The sequence below is a fragment of the Schistocerca americana genome, chromosome 10 (assembly GCF_021461395.2).
Source record: "Schistocerca americana isolate TAMUIC-IGC-003095 chromosome 10, iqSchAmer2.1, whole genome shotgun sequence".
NCBI lineage: Eukaryota > Metazoa > Arthropoda > Insecta > Orthoptera > Acrididae > Schistocerca > Schistocerca americana.
In genome coordinates this window covers 172,108,768-172,135,713 of record NC_060128.1, presented here as the reverse complement: position 1 = coordinate 172,135,713, position 26,946 = coordinate 172,108,768, and the positions used below count along the sequence as shown (strand labels likewise).

The following is a 26,946-nucleotide window of genomic DNA, read 5'->3' as shown; positions in this document are numbered from 1 at the left end:
GAAAGCAAAGGACATTCATGCCGATTTCCAGAATACGCTGGGGGGACTCCGCTCCTTCGTATTCAACTGTTGCCAAGTGGCCAAATGAATTTAAATATGGTCGGGAGAGCTAATGTGATGATCCGCGCAGTGGTGGGCCAAGATGTGTCACTACTCCAGAAATCATTGCAAAAGTGCACAAACTGATCACGAAAGATCGCCGATTGAAAACGTGTGAAATTGCTCACGCTTGCCAGAAGTCATCTGAAAGGGTATATCACATTTTAAATGAAGAATTAGGAATGAAAAAATTATCTGCAAGATGGGTGCTGCGACTCTTGACGCTGGATCAAAACCGCATCTACATCTACATTTATACTCCGCAAGCCACCCAACGGTGTGTGGCGGAGGGCACTTTACGTGCCACTGTCAATACCTCCCTTTCCTGTTCCAGTCGCGTATGGTTCGCAGGAAGAACGACTGCTGGAAAGCCTCTGCGCACCCTCAAATCTCTCTAATTTTAGATTTGTGATCTCCTCAGGAGGTATAAGTAGGAGGACGCAATATATTCAATACCTCATCCAGAAACGCACCCTCTCGAAACCTGGACAGCAAGCTACACCGCGATGCAGAGCGCCTCTCTTGCAGAGTCTGCCACTCGAGTTTGCTAAACATCTCCGTAACGCTATCACGCTTACCAAATAACCCTGTGACGAAACGCGCCGCTCTTCTTTGGATCTTCTCTACCTCCTCCGTCAACCCGATATGGTACCGATCTCACACTGATGAGCAATACTCAAGTACAGGTAGAACGAGTGTTTTGTAAGCCACCTCCTTTGTTGATGGACTACATTTTCTAAGCACTCTCCCAATGAATCTCAACCTGGTACCCGCCTTACCAACAATTATTTTTATATGATCATTCCACTTCAAATCGTTCCGTACTCACACTCCCAGACATTTTACGGAAGTAACTACTACCAGTGTTTGTTCCGCTATTATCTAATCATACAATAAAGGATCCTTCTTTCTATGTATTCGCAATACATTACATTTGTCTATGTTAAGGGTCAGTTGCCACTCCCTGCACCAGGTGCCTATCCGCTGCAGATCTTCCTGCATTTCGCTACAATTTTCTAAAGCTGCAACTTCTCTGTATACTACAGCATCATCCGCGAAAAGCCGCATGGAACTTCCGACTACTAGGTGGCATGCTGTCGACGTAGCACAATTACACGAACTAAGGTATGAACTGTTGCCACACCCGCCGTATTCACCTGATATGGCTCCGTCTAACATCCATCTCTTCCCAAAACAGAAAAATTTTCTTGGTGGACTAAGATTCACTTCAAACGCAGAATTGATAGCCAGAGTTGACAACTATTTTCCAGGCCTCGGGGAAATTCATTTTCGAGATGGGATCAACTGCATTAATCTACAAGGAGACTACATTGAAAAATAAAAAAAGTTTCTGTAATGTAAGTACTTTTTTTGTAGTCTGTTCCGAGAACTTTTCAAACCACCTGCGTAGCTCTGATCAGGGACGGCCTTCACTTAACGCCTAAGAGCAGTGGATTTTGTGCAGAGTTAACAGTGCTAACAGACCAGCAACACTGTGAAATAACTGCGGAAATCAATTTGGAATGTACGACGAACGTATCCATTTGGACAGTGTGGCGAAATGGACACTAATGGGTTATGGCGGCAGGCGACCAGTGCGAGTGCCTTTGCTAACAGCACAACATCGCCTGCATAATCTGTTTCTGCACTTGCGGCCTTATTGGTTTGGACCCGAGACGACTGTAAAACCCTGGCCTGGTCAGATGAGTGCCGTTTCTTTTCTTTCTTTCGCTTACGCCATAGTCCCGCAGCGATCGCAGGGCCGGCGTGGTTAGAACGGATTTGGCAAGGTTAGTTTGAGGGATTGTCGGATGCCCCTCCTGCCGCTACCCTGTACCCACCAGGACGGAATCAGTGTACCCCAACTGTCTGCGTCTAGTGTAAATCGTGAAATAGTGCGGACGTGTTTCAAATGTCCGCGACGCGTGTAAATGAGGCGGAACGTGGGGACCAGCCCGGTATTCACCTAGCGGGACGCGGAAAACCTCCTAAAAACCACATCCAGGCTAGCCGGCACACCGGCCATCGTCGTTAATCCGCCGGGCGGATTCGATGCGTGGCCAGCGCGCCTTCCCGAGTCCAGGAAGCAGCGCTTTAGCGCTCTCTGCTAGACCTGGCGGGTCAGGTGAGTGCCGATCTCACTTGGTAAAAGCTATTCGTAGGGTTCGATTGTGGTGCAGACCCAAGTTTTCAACGAGATACTGTGAGACGGTGGTGTCTCGAAAATGGTATGGGCTGTGTTTATATGGAATGGAGTCTGTAATCTAGACGAGTTGGTCGTCTGGTGCCATAGCCCACCAACACCAAATTTCACCACATTCTTCTAAAGGATACGTTTGCCGTATGCCCCATTTTGATTTCTGCGGTTATTTCATACAGTCCTGCTTGTCTATTAGCGCTGACAACTCTACGCAAACAGTGCTGTTCAGGGCCGTTAAGTGAAGACCGCCAGCCACTGCGTTGTCTGTGCTGACAGGTACAATCTTAATGCTGTGGATCTCTGAATACTGAATTCCCTAACGATTTCCGAAATGGAATATCTCATACATCTAGCTCCAATCACAGATAGGCTTTGAAAGTCTTAATTCCCGTTGAGCTGCGATAATCATTCGCAAACCTTTTCACAGGCATTACCTTAATACAGATGATAGTTCCGTCGATGCGCTGTCCTTTTATATCTTATGTACGTGATACTAATGCCATCTGAACTTGGGCACACCGCTATCGCACGCCTTTTGTCACCTCAGTCTATAGCGTAGAAGAATGTTCGGCCAGAACTTACCGTGGCCTCCCTATAGAATTGGCTCATGGCCATCATATCTATCTTCGGGCTCAGCTCGCGGGACGGGGGAAAAGCGTGGAAGCGCCTGCGTCCATTCACGTCGGCTGTCTGCACAAATGTGGCGCCCACTTTTTCCATCCACCAGCCTGCACGAGAACACAGACAGGCTGGACAGTAATTTTAGGTCACAAGTTCCCTCCTTTTATCACGGAATTCCCTCTTATGTTAATGTACACTACTGGCCATTAAAATTACTACACCACGAAGACGACGTGCTACAGACGCGAAATTTAACCGACAGGAAGAGGATGCTGTGATATGCAAATGATTAGCTTTTCAGAGCATTCACACTAGGCTGGCGTCGGTGGTGACACCTACAACGTGCTGACATGACGAAAGTTTCCAACCGATTTTTCATACACAAACAGCAGTTGACCGACGTTGGTTGGTGAAACGTTGTTGTGATGCCTCGTGTAACGAGGAGAAATGCGTACCATCATATTTCCGACTTTGATAAAGGTCAGATTGTAGACTATCGCGATTGAGGTTTTTCGTATCGCGACATTGCTGCTCGCTTTGGTCGACATCCAATGACTGTTAGCAGAATATGGAATCGGTGGGTTCAGGAGGGTAATACGGAACGCCGTGCTGGATCCCAACGGCCTCGTATCACTAGCAGTCGAGATGACAGGCATGTTATCTGCATGGCTGCAACGGATCGTGCAGCCACGTCTCGATCCCTGAGTCAACAGATGGGGACGTTTGCAGGACAACAACCATCTGCACGAACAGTTCGACGATGTGTGCAGCAGCATGGACTATCAGCTCGAAGACCATGGCTGCGGTTACCCTTGACGCTGCATCATAGACAGGAGCGCCTGCGATGGTGTACTCAACGACGAACATGGGTGCCCGAATGGCAAAATGTCATTTTTTCGGATGAATCCAGGTTCTCTTTACAGCATCATGATGGTCGCATCTGTGTTTGGCGACATCGCGGTGAACGCACATTGCAAGCGTGTATTCGTCATCGCCATACTGGCGTATCACCCGGCGTAACGGTATGGGGTGCCATTGGTTACACGTCTCGGTCACCTCTTGTTCGCATTGACGGCACTTTGAACAGTGGACGTTACATTTCAGATGTGGCTCTACCCTTAATTCGATCCGTGCAAAACCCTACATTTCAGCAGGATAATGCACGACCACATGTTGCATGTCCTGTACGGGCCTTTCTGGATATAGAGAATGTTCGACTGCTGCCCTGGCCAGCACATTCTCCAGATCTCTCACCAATTGAAAACGTCTGGTCAATAGTGGCCGAGCAACTGGGTCGTCACAATACGCCAGTCACTACTCTTGATGAACGGTGGCATTGTGTTGAAGCTGCATGAGCAGCTGTACCTTTACACGCCATCCAAGCTCTGTTAGACCCAATGCCCAGGCGTATCAAGGCCGTTATTACGACCACAGGTGGTTGTTCTGGGTACTGATTTCTCAGGATCTATGCACCCAAATTGCGTGAAAATTTAATCACATGTCAGTTCTAGTATAATATATTTGTCCATTGAATACCCGTTTATCATCTGCATTTCTTCTTGATGTAGCAATTTTAATGGCCAGTAGTGGAATAATAAACAAGGCTCAAGGCCAGAAGGCCAGAGAGAAGGAGATGTACAGAGATGGGAGAAAAGGAGATGGACAAAGACGGGAGAGAAGGAGATTAGGACGTGTATCCAATTCCCATACGTATTACAGATGAGTGCTTGATCTCTTCCATTGCACCAGACTGAGCCACAGCAATGCATGGCAGTGAACAGCTCGTAAATGTTTATGTTGGGGTGGTTTAGCCATACGCTAAATAAAATAAATTGCTGGTTCCTTAATTCTGCCACTGTATTACGACTTTTTGACTCACTGATGGCATGTTATTACCTCACTTCCCCCATTCGGTACTGGAGTAAGCAAAGTGGCACTTCACTGGCATTCTGTGTAGCAAAACACCCCTCCACCTGACAGTGTCATTGCCTTCCATTCTGTTACATTCCATCGACCTTAAATGTAAGAAAGACAAGATCCATCACAAATAGCTGACTGATCATACAACAAGGGTACTCACCCAGAAAGGTCCCAAACTGAAACACCACCAGCGCTCTTTATACTGCGCTCACCCAACATCTGTGGAATCCCAGGAGAAAGCTTGAAGATAACTGTGCTACACAGTCGCTTCTAGTCGGTCAAAGATTTTGCGCCGCCTTTATCAGCAGTGACGTTACTGAATATAGCCACGTGTGTCTGTAGAAATTTATCCAGGCGGGCATAACACAAACTGCCAGTTTCTTATTCACAGTCCAGCCTTATTAATATGACCAACGCCTACATTCGAAGTCAACGTGCAATAACCACACTCAGGCGGAGGTGACAGCACTAGCTAAGGAGGGTGTATAAAGCATGCTGGGCAGACATGGGAACTGTGCAGTTGTTTTCATTATGCAGATATGGAGCAATTTATCTGACATCCAAAAGCACATGATCAAATGTTTTCGGGCCAACGGTGGAAACATTTCCGAAATGGATGATTTTGTAAACTGTTTGGATGCCACTGTGTTTCAAGTATACTGTGCACGGCAGAATGGCACTACCTAAAATCAGTGCCGAGGCAACAGTGGTGCACCACGAGCCATAGACAAAAGGGGTGAACGATGGCTGCGGAGACGTGTATGGGCGAATAGATGTGCAGCTGTTGAGCAAGTGTCCGTCCAGATAAACCAAGAGATGATCAACACTGTCTCCTCTAATGACTGTTCAACAAACGCTGCTGTGTATGTGCCTCCACAGCAGGTTCCCCACCGTTACACCTACGCTCACTGCTGTTCACCGGTGACAAAGGCTGGAGTCTGTCTGGAAATACCGCAACTGAATGTCCACTGAGTGCTGACTAGCGGTGTAGGAGGAAGCATTATCTTCTGGAGATTCTGGGGAACGTTTTCATGGCATCACCTTTACACCAAGGTAGAGAAGAGATGAAATGCATTTCACATGTCACTTTGAATACAAAGTTACCTAAAATACTCACGAAAAATTGCATAAGATGTCAAAAACACATTCAGTCATTTAAACAGTTTACATGGCAATATTAAAACTGTGGAGTCAAATAGCATTAGATCCACCATCGCTGATGAGTGTATATAGTCTGGCATTACGTCTGCTTTGGACGATGTAGAGATAAGAGATAGTGAAATATAGTGTCAGCACATAGCCTGTCCCTCTCAAATAGTAGTAAGGGGTTTGCCAGTTTAATCCCCACAGATAATATAAATGCGAGAGTAACTAAATGATATGAAGAATATAACGAGAATTAGGGAAATATAGCTACTCTCTGAAGAAGCTATGTATTAACTCTTTGACTTTAAACTGTATTATATTTTCAAAAATGCTTTTATTGGTTGGTTTGTTCTACATAATATAGTTCAATGTGATGTATACAATGCTTACATAATGCTCAACGAGCTTAATCCATACTTCCATATTAATACTGGTATTATAAATGGGAAAGTAACTGATTGTTACGTTTTCGTGACTAAACCACTCAACTGATTGCGATTAAATACGATCCACAGTCGTGGTTAACGGCTTGCATCCCTATACACTGGCGGATCACTATCGACAGTGACATGCTCTCGGTCCATGAGCCACAGTTGGGAGGTATGCCATTTAATCCAGGACATTGCTGCTGTGTCTCGTGTTTAGCATCACCCAAAAAGTGACAGTGAAATTTTTTATTACCACCAGGATTCGACGTGTCTATCTCCAATTCGGTCGCCACTGCGCAGGTACATATTAGTGGTGTCAACTATGAAAGCAACTTTTTTAGTATAGTAAGCTGATAATGATGCTGGAATTACTGACTGGGAAGGTACTGCTCACCAATGTTGATGTCCTCAAAACCAGAGTCGTCCTCCTTCAGTTCCACATCCAGATCCCAGGCAGCCACCAGCCTTTGGACGGCACCACGGCTGAGCACATAGCCTGCCCCACCGCTCATGTAGCCTTTGGGTACATTGGCCAGCAAGTGGAGCCCTAGGTAAAGCGCCTCCTCAGGTTCCAGGGGCTGGAGCAGCTGCCGCAGGTTCTCCATCACCACGTACCTGCCCACAACCGATGAATAATTAGTTCCTCCATCACATTATATAGAGTGTGGTCAAAATTATCCCAACATGAATGGGCTCTGAGCACTATGGAACTTAACATCTGGGGTCATCAGTCCCCTAGAACTTAGAACTACTTAAACCTAACTAACCTAATGATATCACACACATCCCTGCCCAAGGCAAGATTAGAACCTGCGACCGTAGTGGTCGCGCTGTTCCAGACTGAAGCGCCTAGAACCGCTCGACCACACCAGCTGGCCCCAGCATGTATTAATGGACATTAGTACAAGATCTGTCCAACCTTCGTCTTCGTGACTGTTTGAAATCTATTGTGGATAATTTCAATGAGGTGGCTCAATGTCTGGAGGAATGTAAGTCCATTTATCCCCAAAAGCCAAATGCAGAGAATGTGGTGATGTTGGACACTGGGCATTGCAGTGAGTTCTACGTTCTAACTTATCTCAAAGATGTTACATGGAGTTCAGGCCAAACTCTAAGCAGGCTAGTACATTTCAAGAATGTTATCATCCACAAATCACTTTATGACAAAGGGAATTGTCACGCTGATAACAATCAATCATCACTTCTGAACTGTGCCTGTACTGTATGCAGTATATAATTCTGTAACATGTGCTCATATGCTTCTGCATTTAAAATTTTCTTAACACTGAGCACCAGACCTTTCTGCCTCAAGCCGCTATATTAAATTTTTACTGAAGTACCAGGTACCGGTGCCTTTCGCATAAAACCATCGATGCTATTACAAGATAAAGACATCTAATTGTACACTAGGGCTCTTTCACGAGTACAGCATATTGTAGCAGTTTACAATGTTGAAAGCAACAGTCGGTGCAGAGATTGTACTATGTGATTGAAGGAGATTATGGACATGTGCCTTGTTTCTAATTATCATATTGAGGAGATTGCTGACAGTGAAAATAGGTATCTAAAAATATTGCAACGTAAATTTGTGCTGCTTCTTTAGTGAGTAGTTTCGAAATTAACCTCCTGGGGGAGTAAGTACTTTTGATATAATTTAATAAATTTAGACCCATTCTTGCTTGTTATTTAGGACTATAATCCCTTTTAGGCATTATGAGTTCATGAGAGTTTCGGGAGGTGGGATTGTACCTAGGAGAAAGGCCAAATTGCTTTCAAATACAAATATTTCATGAAATAATGCGTGGCTGAAAACTGTCTCCAAACCGAAACCCCCTCTTTCAAACAAACGATTATTTACTTTTTGCCAGTTTCTTCTTGTCTTCATAGCTTGCTACTATGATATACACTGATCAGCCACAACATTATGACCACTGCCCTACTATCAATATAAACCAGTCCAGGTGACAGCAACATCACCTGGCGAGGAATGACTACTAGTCAGACACATGCATGGTGCATGTAGTATCAGAGAGCTTGCTGTTTGTGTATAGAATGAGGAATGCACACAATCTATGTGAGTTTGGCTGAGGGCAGATTGTGATGGTCTGGAGGCTTTTCAGAAACTGTATGACTCGTCAGGTGTTTGAGGAGTGCTGTGGTGTGGTCTGTGTCTTTAGTACCTGGTGAAACCACATCCGGACATCATAGGGTTGGGTGGCCACCACTCGTTACAAAAAAATGGTTCAAATGGCTCTAAGCAATATGGGACTTAACATCTGAGGTCATCAGTCCCCTAGACCTAGAACTAAGTAAACCTAACTAACTTAAGGACATTACACACATCCATGCCCGAGGCAGGTTCGAACCTGTGACCGTAGCAGCAGTGCGGTTCCGGACTGAAGCACCTAGAACCGCTCGGCTACAGCGGCTGGCCACTCATTACAGATGCCAGACTTTGCTGCTGTGCAGAGTATAAGTATGTCCGAACACAGTGCACCAAACACTCCTAATGATGGGCCCTGCAGCCAACGATCCATGCATGTGACAGTGTTAACACAACACTGGCAACTATGACTGAAATGGGCATGTAACCAGTGGCATATGGTGTAGGAGCACTGCATGTTCTGATGAATCCCAATACCTTCTTCATAATGCTGATGGGAGGACACAAACCTGTCGTCTTCCAGAGGAACAGCTCCTTGACACCTGTACTGCAGGATGGGGAGAAGCTGGCGATGGCTCCATTATGCTCTGGCGACAATTCACGTGTGCATCCATTGGACCAGTGGAGCTCTTGGAAGGCACCACGATGATCAAGGAGTATCACACACTGGTTGAACACCACATACACCCCTTCATGATCATGTTTCCTGATGGCAGTGGCATTTTTCTACAGGATAATGTCATGTCACAATGGCAGGAGGGTGATTGAGTGGTTTAAGTAACACAGTGGCGAGTCCAAAATGATGTGCTGGCCCCCCAAACTTGCCAGATCTGAACCCAATGAAACACATCTGGGATGTGATTGAATGTAGTGTCAGAGCTCACTGCCCCCTTCCCTGGAATTTACAGGTCTTAGGTGACCTGTGTGTGAATGTGGTGCCAACTCCCTCCAGCAATCTACCAAGGTCTCATTGTGGCACCACTGTTATCCATGCCAAACGTAGACATACCAGCAATTAGGTAGGTGGCCAATGTTCTGACTAATCAGTGTAATTATTTTTGTGAAAATTTTTAAAATAATAATGGGTGAACAAAAAGTCAGTATAAACTTGAAAACTGAATAAATCACGGAATAATGTAGCTGGAGAGGTACAAATTGACACACATGCTTGGAATGACATGGGGTTTTATTAGAACCAAAAAATACAAACGTTCAAAAAATGTCTTACAGATGGTACTTCATCTGATCAGAATAGCAATAATTAGCATAACAAAGTAAGACAAAGCAAAGATGATGTTCTTTAAAGGAAATGCTCAATATGTCCACCATCATTCCTCAACAATAGTTGTAGTCGTGGAATAATGTTGTGAACAGCACTGTAAAGCATGTCCAGAGTTATGGTGAGGCATTGGCGTTGGATGTTGTCTTTCAGCACCCTAGAGATGTCGGTCGATCACGATACACTTGCGACTTCATGTAACCACAAAGCCAATAACCGCACGGACTGAGGTCTGGGGACCTGGGAGGCCAAGCAAGACGAAAGTGGCGACTGAGCACACGACCATCACTAAACGACGCGCGCAAGAGATCTTTCACGCGTCTAGCAATATTGTGTGGAGCGCCATCCTGCATAAACATCGTACGTTCCAGCAGGTGTTTATCAGCCAGGCTGGGGATGATTTGATTCTGTAACATATCGGCGTACCTCTCACCCGTCATGGTAGCAGTTACAAAACCAGAATCACTCATTTCCTTTAAGAAAAAAGGCCCAATAACGGTAGATGTGGTAAATCCAACCCATACCGTGACTTCCTCGTCGTGCAATGGAGTTTCCACGACAGGTCTAGGATTTTCGGTAGCCCAAATTCTGCAGTTGTGGGCGTTGACAGACACTCGGAGCGTGAAATGAGCTTCGTCAGTCCACAATACGTTACTCAACCAATCGTCATCTTCCGCCATCTTTTGAAACGCCCACACCACAAATGCCCTCCGCTTCACTAAGTGCCAACCAAACAGTAGTGTATGGAACGCCGGTGCGACATGCGACTGCACGAGCGCTGACTTCCCCGTGCATAGACGAACCCCCTACTGTGTCCATTTCTTCCTGAACTGTCTCAGCAGCATTACGCCTTGAGCTCGGTCGGCCACCACGGGGTCTATCGTCTAAATAATCCGTGGCTTCGAACGTCGAAATCATTCTAGCCACAGCTGCATTTGTCAACGGACCTTTACCCGTTCGAATCCCCTTCCTATGGCGATAGGATCGTAACGCTGAACTAGCAAATTCCCCATTCTGATAATACAGCTTCACTAAAAGCGCCTTTTCAGGTAACGTCAACATGCTGCGAGTGCTGGCGCATCTGATTCTCTCTCTCATTACAGCTCCTTTTATACACGATTGTCATGCGCAGTCACTGATGTCTTGCTGTCCAGATCCATCTGTCGGACTTTTTGTGAAATTCGTTTTTTTAGTTCTAATAAAACCCCATGTCATTCCAAGCATGTGTGTTAATTTTTACCTCTCTATCTACATTATTCCATGGTTTATTAAGTTTTCAAGTTTATACTGACTTTTTGATCACCAGGCATTTTTTTCTTATTGTTGGGACTCAAAGGTTTAAGCACAATAACAGGATCACAGCCTAACCACAAAAAACGGACCCCATACTGTAAAACCACCTCTTCTGTACTTCGCCGCTGATACTATACATTATGGCAGGTAAAGTTGCCAGGCATTTGCGAAATTCAAAACTTTCTATTGTATTGCCAAAAGCTATATCATGACTCATCACAACGAATCACTCGTTTCCAGTCATTCACTGTCCCGTGGTATTGATGTTTAACCACCTGAAGTGTTGCTTGGCATTGACTTCAGAAATGTGTGGGTTATGAGAATCTGCGCGACCATTGCACCCTATTCATTTTAACTCGGTATGCACAGTCATTGTGCTATATGTACTGCTGGTAGCACTTTGAAGTCACGAGTGTTTTTTTCTGCTAGATTAATATTTTTTACAATAACCCTCCACAATGCTCGACTGTCCCTGCTCATCAGTACTGCCTGGTCTCAGTTTAACTGTGGCTGCTCCTTCACATTTCCACTTTACAATGACATGACCAACAGTCATTTTGGGTTGCTTTTTAGATAGGTTGAAATGCCTGTTGGATTTATTACTCAGGGGACATCCAATGACAAGTCCACAGTCGAAGTCACTCAGCTCTCTGAGCGACCCATTCTGCTGTCACTGCTTTTGTACCAACAACACAATATTCCCCACCTATTTCTAAGGTTCTGCAGTCATGGACTGTGCATCTGGTCCTGGCGGAGGTTCGAGTCCTCCCCTGGGCATGGGTGTGCGTGTTTGTCCTTAAGATAATTTAGGTTAAGTAGTGTGTAAGCTTAGCAGTTAAGTACTATAAGATTTCACACACATCTGAACTCCCCACCTATTTTTATATTAGCCAACGGCCTGCCGCAGTCGTAACACTGGCTCCCATCAGATCACCGAAGTTAAACGCCGGTGGGCTTGGCTAGCACTTGGGTAGGTCACACTGCACGTCTGATGACTGCCGTTGGCAAGCGGTGTGCACACAGCCCTTGTGAGGCCAACTGAGGAGCTACTTAACTGAGAAGTAGCGACACTGGTCACGAAAACTGACAACGGCCACGAGAGCGCCGTGCTGAGCACATGCCCCTCTGTATCCACATCCGGTGACGCCTAAAGGCTGAGGATGACATGGCGGCTGGTCGCTGCCGTTGGGCCTACACTGTCTGTTTCAGACAGTGTTTGTTTGTTCATACCTTTAAATTAATGGGACTGCCTCTCTTAACTTCTAGTGGTAGATTCTGCATTAGACAGTGGGATACAGATTCTTTCGATCAGATATTGTGTGTGAATGCATGTAAAAGACATACCCTTGTAGATCGGATTATTCTTTTGAAAATTAAAACAATGTAAGTCTGTCTTTCACTGGTGCTATGTCCCACGGTGACGCAGGGTCGGCATTGTTAGGCACGGATTTGGCAATGTTAGTGGAAAGGGGTGGCCGGATGCCCTTCCTGCCGCTATCCCGTACCCCCTCCCGGACGGAATTAGCGTACCCCTGCTGTCTGCGTCTAATGTAATTCATGGAAAAGTGCGAATGTGTTCAGATGTCTGCGAGTCGTGTAACTGAGGCGGAACGTGGGGACCAGCCCGGTATTCACCTAGCAGGATGTGGAAAACCACCTAAAAACCACATCCAGACTGGCCGGCACACCGACCGACGTCGGTAATCCGCCAGGCAGATTCGATCCAGGGCCGAAGCGCCTATGCAAGTCCAGGAAGCAGCGCAATAGCGCTCTCAGCTAACCTGACAGGTAAAAACAATGTTAAGTCTGTGTGTAAGCTAAAATGCCTATCTTGATTCATAGAGAAGATATAATGTGAAATTTGGTGAAGCTTTCTGATCCACTTTGTAGAGAGTCGTCACAAGTACATTCTCAGGGATATGGTGGTCTGCCAACATAGGTCTTCAACAGAGAATGTGTGACAGCTGGTGGCGATCAACTAACCTATCAACTGCTGCATTGTCAAGATGGATATTTTCGCCTTTTGTAACTGCTTTGAGGGTGGTGTAGCTGATAGGCGTAGCGCTGGTGAGATGCTCCTCGCTGTCAGAGCATCACGGATCACACCAATGACACGTTAGTACCAAAGCATGCCAACTGAAGTTCTTCGCGCCACAGTTGGTGGCCTTTCTTGAAACAGACCAACCAATGGATATGAGGTCGTTTCTAAGCCAGGCTGAGTTCCAGTCAGTACAAGTCCACAGCAAGCGGTGACATGGGTACCTCATCTGGCGCCAATAGACTTTATCTGCAACTCCTTGCACATGTTTGTGAACTTTGTTCAAATGGCTCTGAGCACTATGGGACTCAACTTCTAAGGTCATAAGTCCCTAGAACTTAGAACTACTTAAACCTAACTAACCTAAGGACATCACACACATCCATGCCCGAGGCAGGATTCGAACCTGCGACCGTAGCGGTCGCGCGGTTCCAGACTGTAGCGCTTAGAACCGCTTGGCCACCCCAGCCAGCTGTGAACTTTGTCTTTGAAAGGTGCTAGGAGAAAGAGTTTCTATTGAAGAGTGCTTCGAGCTGTATTACCAATGACAGTCTACTTGGTAATAGGTGTCAGACTGGTTCTATCAATAATGGTATATACACTGATAGCAAAAACAGTATGACCAACTGCTTAATAGCTTGTTTGTCTACTTTTGCAGCAAAATACATCCCTGGTTCTGTATATTATGGATCCGACCGTTTGTTGGTAGTTCTTTGGGCATGTGGCCATAGACGTCGATGCACAGCTTACGTAAAATAATGGGCAACTGATTTGCTTACACAGTATGGCGCCCGATAGCAACCCAGATGGGTCCCCTAGGATTTATCTCAGGCGAGTCTGGTCGCTGAGACATCAACGCGAGTTCACTATAATGCTCCTCAAACCACTGTAGCGCATTTCTGGCTCCGAGACAGGGACAATTATAATGCTGAAAGATGACATAGCCGTCGGTGAAGACATCAAGCATGGAGGGATACAGGTATTTCAGTGCTGTTAGCATGTCTTGGATTACTATCACAGGACCCACGCAAGCGCAGAGTAATGTCTCCCACAGCATAATACCGCTCCCACCATCCTGCGTCCCTGGCGCGCTGCACGTTTCGAGGCACCATTCACCACGATGACGGCGTTTGTGGAGACAATCAGCGACCTATTGTAGCGAAAATGTGATTCACATGAAGAGCCGACACGTTTTCATTGATCGATGGTCGAATCCCGATTTTCCTGTGCACACTGCAATTGTAATTGGTGATGTGTGATGTCCTTAGGTTAGTTAGGTTTAAGTAGTTCTAAGTTCTAGGGGACTTCTGACCATAGATGTTGAGACCCATAGTGCTCAGAGCCATTTGAAATTTTTGCAATTGTAATTGACTATGTCGTCGTGTGAACATGTGTGCAAGTAGAGGAAACTGCAGAAATTCATCTTCAACAATGTACGATGAATGGTGTGCTCCGAAACACTTGTGTTTGCACCAGCATTGTGCTCTTCCGGCAGAGATGCCACAGGATCACCATCTATAATCCTTTACAGAGCAGACAAGTCTCCGAACCCTATGTTCTGTGAAGAGTGGTGGTCGTCCGGCCATTTAGCACCTACTGATAGTTTCACTGTCCTACCTCTTTTCGTAGATGCTCACGACAGTAGCACGTGAACATTCGATCAGCTTCGCCATTTTGGTGTTACTCGTCCACAGGCTCTGCGTAATATTAATCTGCCCTTTGTGAAAGTCGCTTATCTCAATAGATTTGCCAATTTGCAGTCAATGTCTTAGCGTGATCCCTCGTCCGTGTCTGCTCTCCTTACACATGAGGCTCATCCAGAAAGCAAACTTCCAGATGTTGTTTCCTTTAAAGGAGACGTATTTAGCCGGGAAAATTGCGCATGTGCAACAGATCTGTGACGTGCCGATCGGAGCGATCCTGCCTGGTGCCAGTACAGCGCCAGCAGTGCCCCAAAATGGCAGCTCTTATTCATTCTCCTGCCGCCTAAGAGGTTCAGACTGTAATAAGATTCCTTAATGCACAAAACATAGCGCCCATCGAAATTCATCGTCAACTCTGTTAGGTCCTTAACATCGGTTTGTCAATATCCTTAACACAGGTTTGTTGCAGTATTCTCGAACATATTCTCAATTCAAATGTAATGAATTTCGTTGAGACAGAGAAGTTGCTGTCCATGCATCAGCACGGCTTTAGAAAGTATCGCTCCTGCGAAACGCAACTCGCCCTTTTTTCACATGATATCTTGCGAACCTTGGATGAAGGGTATCAGACAGATGCCATATTCCTTGAGTTCCGGAAAGCGTTTGACTCGGTGCCCCACTGCAGACTCCAAACTAAGGTACGAGCATATGGGATTGGTTCCCAAATATGTGAGTGGCTCGAAGACTTCTTAAGTAATAGAACCAAGTACGTTGTCCTCGATGGTGAGTGTTCATCGGAGGTGAGTGTATAATCTGGAGTGCCCCAGAGAAGTGTGGTAGGTCCGTTGTTGTTTTCTATCTACATTAATGATCTTTTGGATAGGGTGGATAGCAATGTGTGGCTGTTTGCTGATGATGCTGTGGTGTACGGGAAGGTGTCGTCGTTGAGTGACTGTAGGAGGATACAAGATGACTTGGACAGGATTTGTGATTGGTGTAAATAATGGCAGCTAACTCTAAATATAGATAAATGTAAATTAATGCAGATGAATAGGAAAAAGAATCCTGTAATGTTCGAATACTCCATTTGTAGTGTAGCGCTTGACACAGTCACGTCGATTAAATATTTGGGCGTAACATTGCAGAGCGATATGAAGTGGGACAAGCATGCAATGGCAGTTGTGGGGAAGGCGGATAGTCGCCTTCGGTTCATTGGTAGAATTTTGGGAAGATGTGGTTCATCTGTAAAGAAGACCGCTTATAAAACACTAATACGACCTATTCTTGAGTAGTGCACGAGCGTTTGGGATCCCTATTAGGTCGGATTGAGGGAGGACATAGATGCAATTCAGAGGCGGGCTGCTATATTTGTTACTGGTAGGTTTGATCATCACGCGAGTGTTACGGAAATGCTTCAGGAACTCGGGTGGGAGTCTCTAGAGGAAAGGAGGAGTTCTTTTCGTGAATCGCTACTGAGGAAAGTTAGAGAAACAGCATTTGAGGCTGACTGCAGTACAAGTTTACTGCCGCCAACTTACATTTCGCGGAAAGACCACAAAGATAATAGAGATTAGGGCTCGTACAGAGGCATATAGGCAGTCATTTTTCCCTCGCTCTGTTTGGGAGTGGAACAGGGAGAGAAAATGCTAGTTGTGGTACCATATGGTGGATTGCGGAGTATGTATGTAGATGTAGAGGTCTATGGGTAGAGCATTATGAAGAAACAGAAGGTGCATTGCTGGTGTAGGCTTTTTTCCTGACTGTCGTCTAAGTGTCCACGATGAAGGGCACAGTAGGTGATCTTCCCTCATCAATGATCAGCTGGTTGAGCTGGCGCGGCAGGGCATCCTGGACAAACCTCGCTTCACAATTATGCAGCCAGCTACCATTTACTTCAGACATCGCAATCCTTGTTGCATGAGATTGTCACTAAGCACCTGCTGTTCAAGAAATTCTGTGCCATTTGGATTCACAGCAGACTTCTACGGCACAGAAATACAAAATTCTTTTGGTACTATGTCGAAAAATAGCTCAAACATTGTTGTACCTCTTGCTGTCAAAGTTTTCCATGTAACTATGTTGTCTGTGTTTTTAAAAGATAGGGAAACTTATTTTCTGGATGTGTCTCCTACCTTTGTTACCGCGTCACGTTACAGCAACGCCACAAGCGATATTCATCGTCGCAGTGGGAAGTGTTCATAATGTTTTGGCTCACCTGTGTAAATATACCTATACTCTGACGCACATCGAAGTAGTTTTATAATAAGAGTTAAGTGTCCATTTTACTTGTAAAATATATTTCAATTCTTCATTTTACGTGCGCAATAATCATGTTATTTATCACCTGTTAGAACCCAAATCAATTTGACAACCCATCACAACATTGAGATCCTGAGAAGTTGCTTAGCTATTTCTGTGCGAAACAAGTACTCACGTGTCGTCATCCGCCTTGAGTAACCATTCGTTCCTTCTCAGCAGCCCCTTGTCCCACGCATACCGTACGGCTGCCTTCGTCTTGTTCCACAGCACCTCTCTGCCCTCTGACACATTCAGGGTTACAACTGGCAGCATCATGTCTGAAACCCAAACAAACAGCACATACTATAAGGCGCGTTCAAAAAGAAAAGAGCTGGAGTCTGGAATGCGCAAACTGGTGAGAGGAGGGTAATATTGTGGCGTGTGTAACGAGGTGTGGTTCCGACCAGGGCGTGGAAGTTCACAGCCCATCGCTAGATGGCATGTGTGTACATCCCGTGACTATACACAGCTAGTAGCAGCAGGCATCAATCGTCAAACGCCGCCAGTGGCGTTGCAAACAGTGACACGGAGGCGTCAAAAGAAGAGCAAAGAGGTGTTGTTCGTTTTCTGACAGCGGAAGGAGTGGGAGGAATGGACATTCACTGACGAATGTCACAAGTGCCCAGCGGACACTGCATGTCCCTTGCAAGTGCTTCAGGGAAGGACGGGTGTCATTAGCTGATGATGTACTGTCTGGAGCACCACACTGCATTACCGATGACATCGTCCAGCTGGTGGATGCACTCATTACCCAAGACCGCTGAGTGACACTGAAAACCATAGCCACCGTGGTCGTACTGAGTGTCAGAAGTGTTCACACCATCATGAAGGAAAGACTCCACATGCGCAAAGCGTGTGCCCGACGGGTGCCCCACAGTCTTCAACCACACCAGGAAGCATATCGAATGGCCCACTGTCTTGCTTATCTGCAGTGCTATGTTCAGGAAGGGAATGCATTCCTGGCACGAGTGGTGGCTGGAGATGAGTCATGGTGTCATCACATCGAACCAGAATCGAAACAACAAAGTCTCCAGTGGAAGCATCCAGGGTCACCACCACAAAAAAATAAAAAACCAAGGCCATCCAGACAAGTGCAGGAAAGGTTATGCTGACGCTCTTCTTTGACTAAGGTGGCCCTCTTCTGATACACTTCCTGCAGCACGGGACAACAGTGAATTCCCAGCAATCTCACCCGTGCGGTCATTCTGCTCCACGACAATGCAAGGCCTATACAGCCAACACAGTCGCGGCACTCCTGCAGAAATTCAAATGGGAGGTTCTCGGCCACCCTCCATACAGTCCAGACCTCTCTCCCTGTGATTACGCCATTTTTGGTCCACTTAAAAAGGCTCTGAGGGGCAAACAATTCACCTCAGACAACGACGTCCAGCTGTATGTGCGTAACTGGTTAACATGCAGCCCCGGGAATTTTATGAGACAGCCATTCACCGCCTTGTGTCACAGTGGGATAAGTGTCTCAACAGCCAGGGTCAATACATCTAATGTACAGGTACTGGTATCTGTAATTATGCCTCCAGCTCATTTCTTTTTTAACGTGTCGAGGTGATACTTTACTGTCTGACAAAAAATGTAAAGTAAACCAAAGGGACAAAAAAACAAATAGAACCTTCATGGGTCGACAGAGTGTGTGATTTTATCTCAGCGATTAAAAAATTAAATCAAATCTTAAAAAAATAAAGTCTCAGCACACTTATCAGCATGTCGTTACACCCCCTGTCCTGCATGGATGCACTGATCCAGTTGGAAAGGGTGGCATAAAGCTGGTGTATCCTCTCCTGAGGCAAGCTGGTCCACAACAATTGTAACTTGTCCTTGATCTCCTGGATGCTGGCACTGGGACAGAGTTGATGTCTACAATGGTCCCACACACGCTCTATCAATGAAAGATACGGGGATCTTGGTGGCTGCAGGACTACCTCAACATTAAGCAAAACACTCTCGTGTGGATGAACCTTGTCCTGTTGAAAAATGGCACCATGACACTGTCACTTGAGTGGTAACAGATGAGGGCACAGGATACCCATGACTTACCATTGTGCTCTCAGAGTCCTCTCACTCACTATCAGCTGTGACCTCAAGTCATACCCGATGGCTCCCCTCACCGAACTTGTGCATTTCCAGTTCTCCGCCACACTCGCCAACAATGGTCATACAGGGTAGTGCAGAACTGCAGTTCATCGCTGAACGCAATGTGACCCCATTCATATGCACTCCCTAAGGCAGACCATTCACCGCTGAACACAATGTGACACCATTCACCTGGACCCTGAATGCAGCTGATAGTTTTGTGTGATGACAGCCTATGCATGGGACAGTGATTCCCTATATGAATGCGTGGTCTCTGTTCATACAGACCTGTCAGTAAGAATAGAGACCACGTGTTCATACACTGAAGGGCCAAAGAAATTGGTACACCTGCCTAATATCATGCACATCCACCTCGAGCACGTAGAAGTGCCGCAACACGACGTGGAATGGACTCGACTAACGTGTATAGTAGTACTGGAGGGAACGGACACAAGAATACTGCAGGGCTGTCTATAAATCTGTAAGAGTACAAGGGGGTGGAGATCTCTCTCTCTTGCCGGCCGCGGTGGTCTCGCGGTTAAGGCGCTCAGTCCGGAACCGCGCGACTGCTACGGTCGCAGGTTCGAATCCTGCCTCGGGCATGGATGTGTGTGATGTCCTTAGGTTAGTTAGGTTTAAGTAGTTCTAAGTTCTAGGGGACTGATGACCACAGATGTTAAGTCCCATAGTGCTCAGAGCCATTTGAACCATTTGAACCAAGATCTCTCTTGAACAGCAAGTTGCAAGGCATCCCATATATGCTCAATAATGTTCATGTCTGGGGAGTTTGGTAGAGGACGGAAGTGTTTTCATAAGTGTTCCTGGAGTCACTCTGTAGCAATTCTGGACGGATGGGGTGTAGCATTGTCCTGCTGGAATTGCCCAAGTCCGCCGGAACGCACAATGGACATGAATGGGTGTAGGTGATCAGACAGGATGCTTACGTACGTGTCACATGTCAATAGTCATATCTCGACGTATCTGGGGTCCCTTGTCACTCCAACTGCACACGCCCCACGCCATTACAGAGCCTCCACCAGCCTGAACAGTCCCCTATTGACATGCAGGGTCCATGGATTCATGAGGTGGTCTCCATACACGTAAATGTCCATCCGCTCGATAGAGTTTGAAACGAGACTCGTACGACCAGGCAACACGTTTCCAGTCATCAACAGTCCAATGTCAGTGTTGACGGGCCCAGGCGAGGCGTAAAATGGCTCTGAGCACTATGGGACTTAACAGCTATGGTCATCAGTCCCCTAGAACTTAGAACTACTTAAACCTAACTAACCTAAGGACATCACACAACACCCAGTCATCACGAGGCAGAGAAAATCCCTGACACCGCGCGAGGCGTAAAGCTTTGTGTCGTGCAGTCATCAAGGGTGCACGAGTGGGCCTTCGGCTCCGAAAGCCCATATCAATGATGTTTCATTGAATAGTTCGCATGTTCACACTTGCTGATGCCCCAACAGTGAAATCTGCAAAAATCTGCTAAAGGGTTGCATTTCTGTCACGCTGAACGATTCAGTCGCCGTTGGTCGCGTTCTTGTAAGATCTTTTTCTGGCCGCAGCGATATCGGAGATTTGGTGTTTTACCGGAATCCTGATATTTACATTACACTTGTGAAATGGTCGTACGGGAAAATCCCAACTTCATCGCTACCTCGGAGAAGCTGTGCGCCAACTATAATATCACGTTCAAACTGACTTAAATCTTGATAACCTGCCATTGTAGCAGCAGCAACCGTTCTAACAACTGCACCAGACACTCGTTGACTTACATAGGCATTGCCGACCGCAGCGCCCTGTTGTGGTTGTTTACATATCTCTGTATTTGAATATGCATGTCTATACCAGTTTCTTTGGCGCTACAGTGTATATAAGGCTTCAACTCTTCTAGAGCAGAGTATATGGCGAACAGTTTCACAACATTACTACGTTTGTAACTGGGTAAAAATTTCCGTGCAGCTGAAAATAGATCGGGCAAGGGCAAATCTGAGCTAATTAACTTGCTTTGTCTCTAGTCTCAGTGCCATACTTAGCCATGTAAAGAAAAATTTAGGTGCAACACTGCTGCTTCTGGGCTATTTCGGAACACAACAGAATAGACCGAAGGTTACAATTCTTGTTCGAAAACTTGTGTACCATGCCTTTCCGATAGGAAAAGAAAATACCGAACGATTTTAGCAGGAAGGGTTACGTAAAGTGGAAAGACCTACTAAAGTGATCTTTAAGCCCCGTCCGATGATATCAAAGCAAGCACCTCAAACCATGTAAGAAAGTGAAGACAGTAGCTCGAAGTCACGTAACAGAGTTTTCATCGATCAGCTTATAAGACACCTGTCGACCCAGTTAGATACTGGAAGTAAATTTTCGGTTTGTTCGGTATAAAGTGTGTCTGTTCTCAGTTAAGAGTGCATTTTAGTAAGCCGGCGCATTCACTATTTTACATCCTTTCTTCAACTGTACGGTTGATAGAAACAGGCTCACCATACCATCTCCAGTCAATGGATTTATTGCGAATAATGAAAACATTTTAATTTTTCATTTCAATTCTTCGAAATTAAAATTGCATTAAGCATTTTATCCACCTATAAACATTTCTAAACCAGAAAGACCTATTTAACGAGATATAAAATACCTCTATTCCGAGCCTACAGAAAACGTCATTACTTAATATCTACTCTAATTATAAAATGCATAGCACACAAATGATACCAGGTTCGAACTCACTGTTTCCAACTAGAGCTAAATAGAAATTGTAAATGATACCGACTAGGGTTTGATCACTGATTGTTCATAATCATAACATCGGACAGTATTCGTATCCACCGATTCAATAGAAAAAAAAAAAAAAAAAAAAAAGATTAGTCTCCATGACCTTATTTCAAAGTCGTGTTTCCGCTAATTAGGTAGATTACATTAAATGATTATCTTACAAGGGGTAGGCACGACCTAGGTGATTAATTGGGGATAAGCCCAGGTAAATTGAAAGTACATCTAAAGCCAACCAATTCCGAGAAAAAAACTAAAATTTCAAGTGCAGCTTTATGACATAATCCGTGCTGCTTTTAAGAGGTTGAAGTATTTCCTGCTATCACCCTCATAACGTTTTCCGCAAAATTAATGTACACGGCCAATCTTCCCCTCTGTCAAATAACAAAGCTAGTGCCTCCTATCTTGCTCCTTTCTCTTCTTCTATCTCCATTAGCCACGCAATCTCCTTCTACCTTATATTTTCTTAACTGTGCTTCATCACGTCCTTGTTCTTCCCAACCCTTCACCTTCAGTTTCGTCAGCAGCTCGTGGTCTAGTGGATAGCGCTGCTGCCTCTGGATCATGGGATCCCGGGTTCGATTCCAGCCAGGTGGGCATTTTCTCTGCCCGGGGACTGCGTGTCTGTGTTGGCCTTATCATTTCGTCGTCATCATTCGTGACAGTGGCTACTTTGTATTGTTAAAAATTGGAGAGTGTAAAAAATTGGGACTTTGTACGGGCGCTGATGGTCGCGCAGTTGAGCGCCCGCAAACCAAACATCACCACCATGAGTTTCTCTCATATACACCGCTACTAGCACTCCTATCTAAAATCTGTCCTTATCATAACGTCTAATTATCGCAATACTTATCATCTACGAATATGAACTGTATGTGTATGTCTTTTACTAGATGTAGTTTAACATGCCTACTAAAACATATGAACGTACAATATGTAGAATGTCTGGTTAAATGTAAGGGAGGGCCTGATGGCCCTAATCTTGCCATGTTAAATAAATTATATGTTTCAGATAATTTCGTTTAGAGTAACCAACTTAGCGGGAGAGAAGTCCATTCTTGAGTCAACAACGAATCTTGTTATAGTGCAGGGTGACCAGATTGCGTGATATGCGGACCCGCACGCAAGGGTGGGTGGGGGGGGGGGGGGGGTGGCTGCAGCAAATCAGTTCCTGTCCATTTCTCTTTTCTGTTAAAAGGTTCAATCGAATCTATATTTACAGTAAAGTCATACTAGATAAAATTAGCTTTCCGATTCCCCCCCGCCCAAAACAAAATGGTCGTGAGTGCGGCCCTGCCTGGGATGACTGATTCTTCTGTGTTTATGTGACATACGCCAGGTGATGAGCGTTGTTCAGAGCAGGCGGCTTACCCAGCTGAGAGCTGAAGAAGAGGAGTTCCGAGCACCGTTGTCCCCACGTCTCCTTGACGGCGAGCGCCTTGTCACGGTGGTTCTCTGGCTGCGTGATCACCACACACAGCACGCGCACCTTCTCCGATGGATTCTCTCCATCCAGCTGGCAGCTTTCACCTACCGGATAATATTTTTATTTATTTATTTAACCTGATCAGATTAGGGCCATCAGACCCTCTCTTACATCGGGCCAGCGTTCCACACATGCAGAATTTCACACATCAGAGTTACATCATGACAATAGTTTAAATAAGAACATTAGATTACTCTAGTGACAATATGAATGAAGAGTCATGACTAACAAGGCGAGGCCGCCAATTGTGAAATTCAGATTCGATTCATACTGCGCATAATAAGAGCTCATGGCCAGAGGTATAATGTGGCAAAGCACCAAGATGCACTTCTCAGCCGTTGTCGAGAAAATCGACAGTTAAAAGAAACGGTTGCGGTGAAATACTCTCTACGATTACTAATTTTCTACACCGTCGTGGTGCAGCGGTAAGCGGTCGGATTCGTAATCCAAAGGTCGCCGGATCGATTCTCGCGCCATGCTACCTTTTTTTTTTAGTATTTGTTTTTTGTAATTCAAATATATAATTCCCGGCAATCAGTTGCAACAATTATGCATATAATTAGTTGTTGAAAGTCGTTTGTCGTGGAAAAACTGGCGACTTCGAACATCATTATGTTTTCCGCAAACAAAGTTGTATTTCACAAATGTTATTAATTATCTTCATAATGTTAACCACGTATAGTTAACGGAAGACGTAGAAACGATATTCCGAAACGAATACAATACGTAAGTCAAACGTTCGAATTAGAATAGAGACCCCACGAACACAAACTTGCTGTGGCAGGTATGAAATATAAAATCCGTTACTCGCTCGTTACACTTGAAGGACAGATGCCGAATGGGTCGAAACGACCCGCCGCGTAACAGCGTAGTTGCCTGCTAACTTCGAAAGAAGGTAGATGCGGTCCCTAGCGCAACTTATAACATCGTCGAAAATCAGTGCGGACGGGAGAGCTTTGGTACACCCTGTTAAACAAACGGAAAAATGGAGGCGGTACAATTGGAGAGCGATCCGCCTTCACCAACATGCATAAGCAATTCATTAATAGATTATATATATATATATTTGAATTACAAAAACTAATAACAAAAAAAATTGCATGGTGCGAGATTCGAACCGGCGACGTTCGAATTACGAACCCGAGCGCTTACCGCTGCGCCACGGCCCGTAGAAAATCATTATTCGTAGAGAGTATTTCACCGCAACGGCTTCTTTTAACTGTCGATTTTCTCGACAACGGCTGAGAAGTGCATCTTGGTGCTTTGCCACATTACACCTCTGGCCATGAGCTTTTATTATGCGCAGTATGAATCGAATCTGAATTTCACAATTGGCGGCCTCCCCTTGTAAGACCTAATAAAGTAAATGCTGGCAGTATTTTTACAACAGGTGCTATACATACAAATTATGATAAAAGCAATAATAATAACAGTAAAAAATCAAATAATAATGATAAACATGAGGAAAATTGGCAATAGTAATGAAGATTTGTGCAGATGTAAATTAATATCTTGGTGTGTAAAGTAGATGTTTACTAGTATAGCGAGTTTTGGGGAAGGGAGATTTAAGGAGGGGGAAAGAGGGAAGAAATGAGGTGAAGTGCATTCATCTACAGACGAAGGCATTACTGTTGCATAAGTAGATATATCATTAACTGTTTTTTGAAGCCGGACATGTTTTTAAGTTCTCTAACATAACGAGGGAGGTTATTCCAGAGTCGAGTTCCCGCTACTGTAAAGGACTAGGCGAAGGTGACTGAGCGATGCAGTGGAACATAGAGGATTTTATTATGATGGAAACGTGTTTCTGTCATGTTGTTCCGACATAAGCGTTAAGGACCAGGAGAGTTATGAGAGACAGTGTACATTTATAAGGCAGTAGATGAGTGTGTGTGTGTGTGTGTGTGTGTGTGTGTGTGTGTGTGTGTGTGTGTGTGTGGAAATCTCTGCGTTTGTCTGCACGCAGCAAGGGTAATTTTGCATATGCCGGTGAAATGTGACCAAGGAGTCGAACGTCACAGATATATCGGACGCAGGCATTCATGACCAGTTCCACACGTCGCGAATTTTCCAGAGAGGGGCCTTGTAGGATAATATCGCTGTAGTCAATGATTGGGAGTATAAGCATTTGTACTTATTTCTTTTTCAGATCGAAAGGGAAGAGTTTTTTATATTTTTGTAGGACATGAAGGGATGCAGATGCTTTTTTGCACATTGCAGTTACATGCTCTGTCCAATTTAGATTTTCATCTATTATTACTCCCAGACTCTTTGCTGAGGGAGAGAAGTTAATATTTGTTCCATTAAGGATAAGAGATGGTACGGATTCCCGATGTTTTGGGCTAATGAGCTTAGAGTGACCAACAAGTACCGCTTGGGTTTTAGATGGGTTTAGTTTTAGTCCTAGGTCCTGTGCCCATTTTGATAGTGCATCGAGGTCAGTATTGAAATTTTCAATAGCTTTCTTAAGATTGCTTGGTTTCGCACTTAGATACAACTGAAGGTCATCAGCATACATATGATATTTGCAATAGGTCAGAAGCGATGACACATCATTGACATACAGGGAGAAGAGTATAGTAACTAATACTGAACCTTGGGGAACGCCTGACACTGCCTGCCGCCATTGTGATTTTATATTCCCAGACAGGACGCGTTGCTGACGAGACGTCATGTATGAGCGAAACCATTGCACTGCACTTGGTGAGGAATTTAGACCGCTAAGTTTGGCTAGTAAGATGTCGAAGTCGACAGTATCGAATGCTTTGCTGAAATCTAACAAGCAAATGGTAGTCGCTTCTTGTCTGTCCATGGCAATTTTCAGGTCTTCTGTCACCTTTATCAGTGCGGATGTTGCGCTTCGATGTGTACGGAAACCTGATTAGTATTCGTCTAGTAGGTTGTTAGTAGTTAGGTAGTTGGTGAGCTGGTTATGGACTATATATTCTAAGGCCTTTGATAGTGCAGGAAGAAGGCAGATGGGGCGGTAGTCAGATGGTGCTGTGGCGATGTACTTTTTAGGCAGTGGCTTAATTTGTCCCAGTTTCCAGGCCTCAGGGAAAACACTTGTGATTAATGAATCGTTGGAAATGTCTGTTATAGAGGGCAGTAGTTGATCAATAATAAGTTTTACCATCTGGTTAGTGATGCCATCATGTCCAGTAGATGCTGATCTAATCCGCATTATGGCTTTCTTGACAGTATTTCAAGTGACGTGCTGCAGATAGAATTTTTCTTTGCTACAGTCGTTCATTCTCATGAAGTAATCAATGATTCTCTGTTTTTTTTTTTTGCGGTTCAGTTGTGGTTGTAGATAATGTGAAGAATCGGTTTAGTTCTTCAGCTGGGACCATGGAATTTTCTGCGACTTTTATTTTGCCTAACCCGAGACTACGGAGATTTTTCCACAGGATAGCTGGTCTACATCTATTGTTAGCTAATGTATGGGCATGCCTGAGTTTAGCG

At 45.1% G+C, this 26,946-nt stretch overlaps 1 protein-coding gene across 1 annotated transcript in view; it reads right to left on the bottom strand.

Moving 5' to 3' along the window:
* The window catches only part of LOC124552649, a 192,084-nt gene that overhangs the window by 132,716 nt on the left and 32,422 nt on the right, over window positions 1–26,946 (bottom strand). The window contains exons 3-5 of the mRNA XM_047126975.1: window positions 23,367–23,525; window positions 17,266–17,407; window positions 6,809–7,029 (exon numbers count right to left, since the gene is read on the bottom strand). Of these exons, the coding sequence (XP_046982931.1) occupies window positions 6,809–7,029; window positions 17,266–17,407; window positions 23,367–23,525 (522 nt within the window). The remainder of the gene's footprint in view (window positions 1–6,808; window positions 7,030–17,265; window positions 17,408–23,366; window positions 23,526–26,946) is intronic.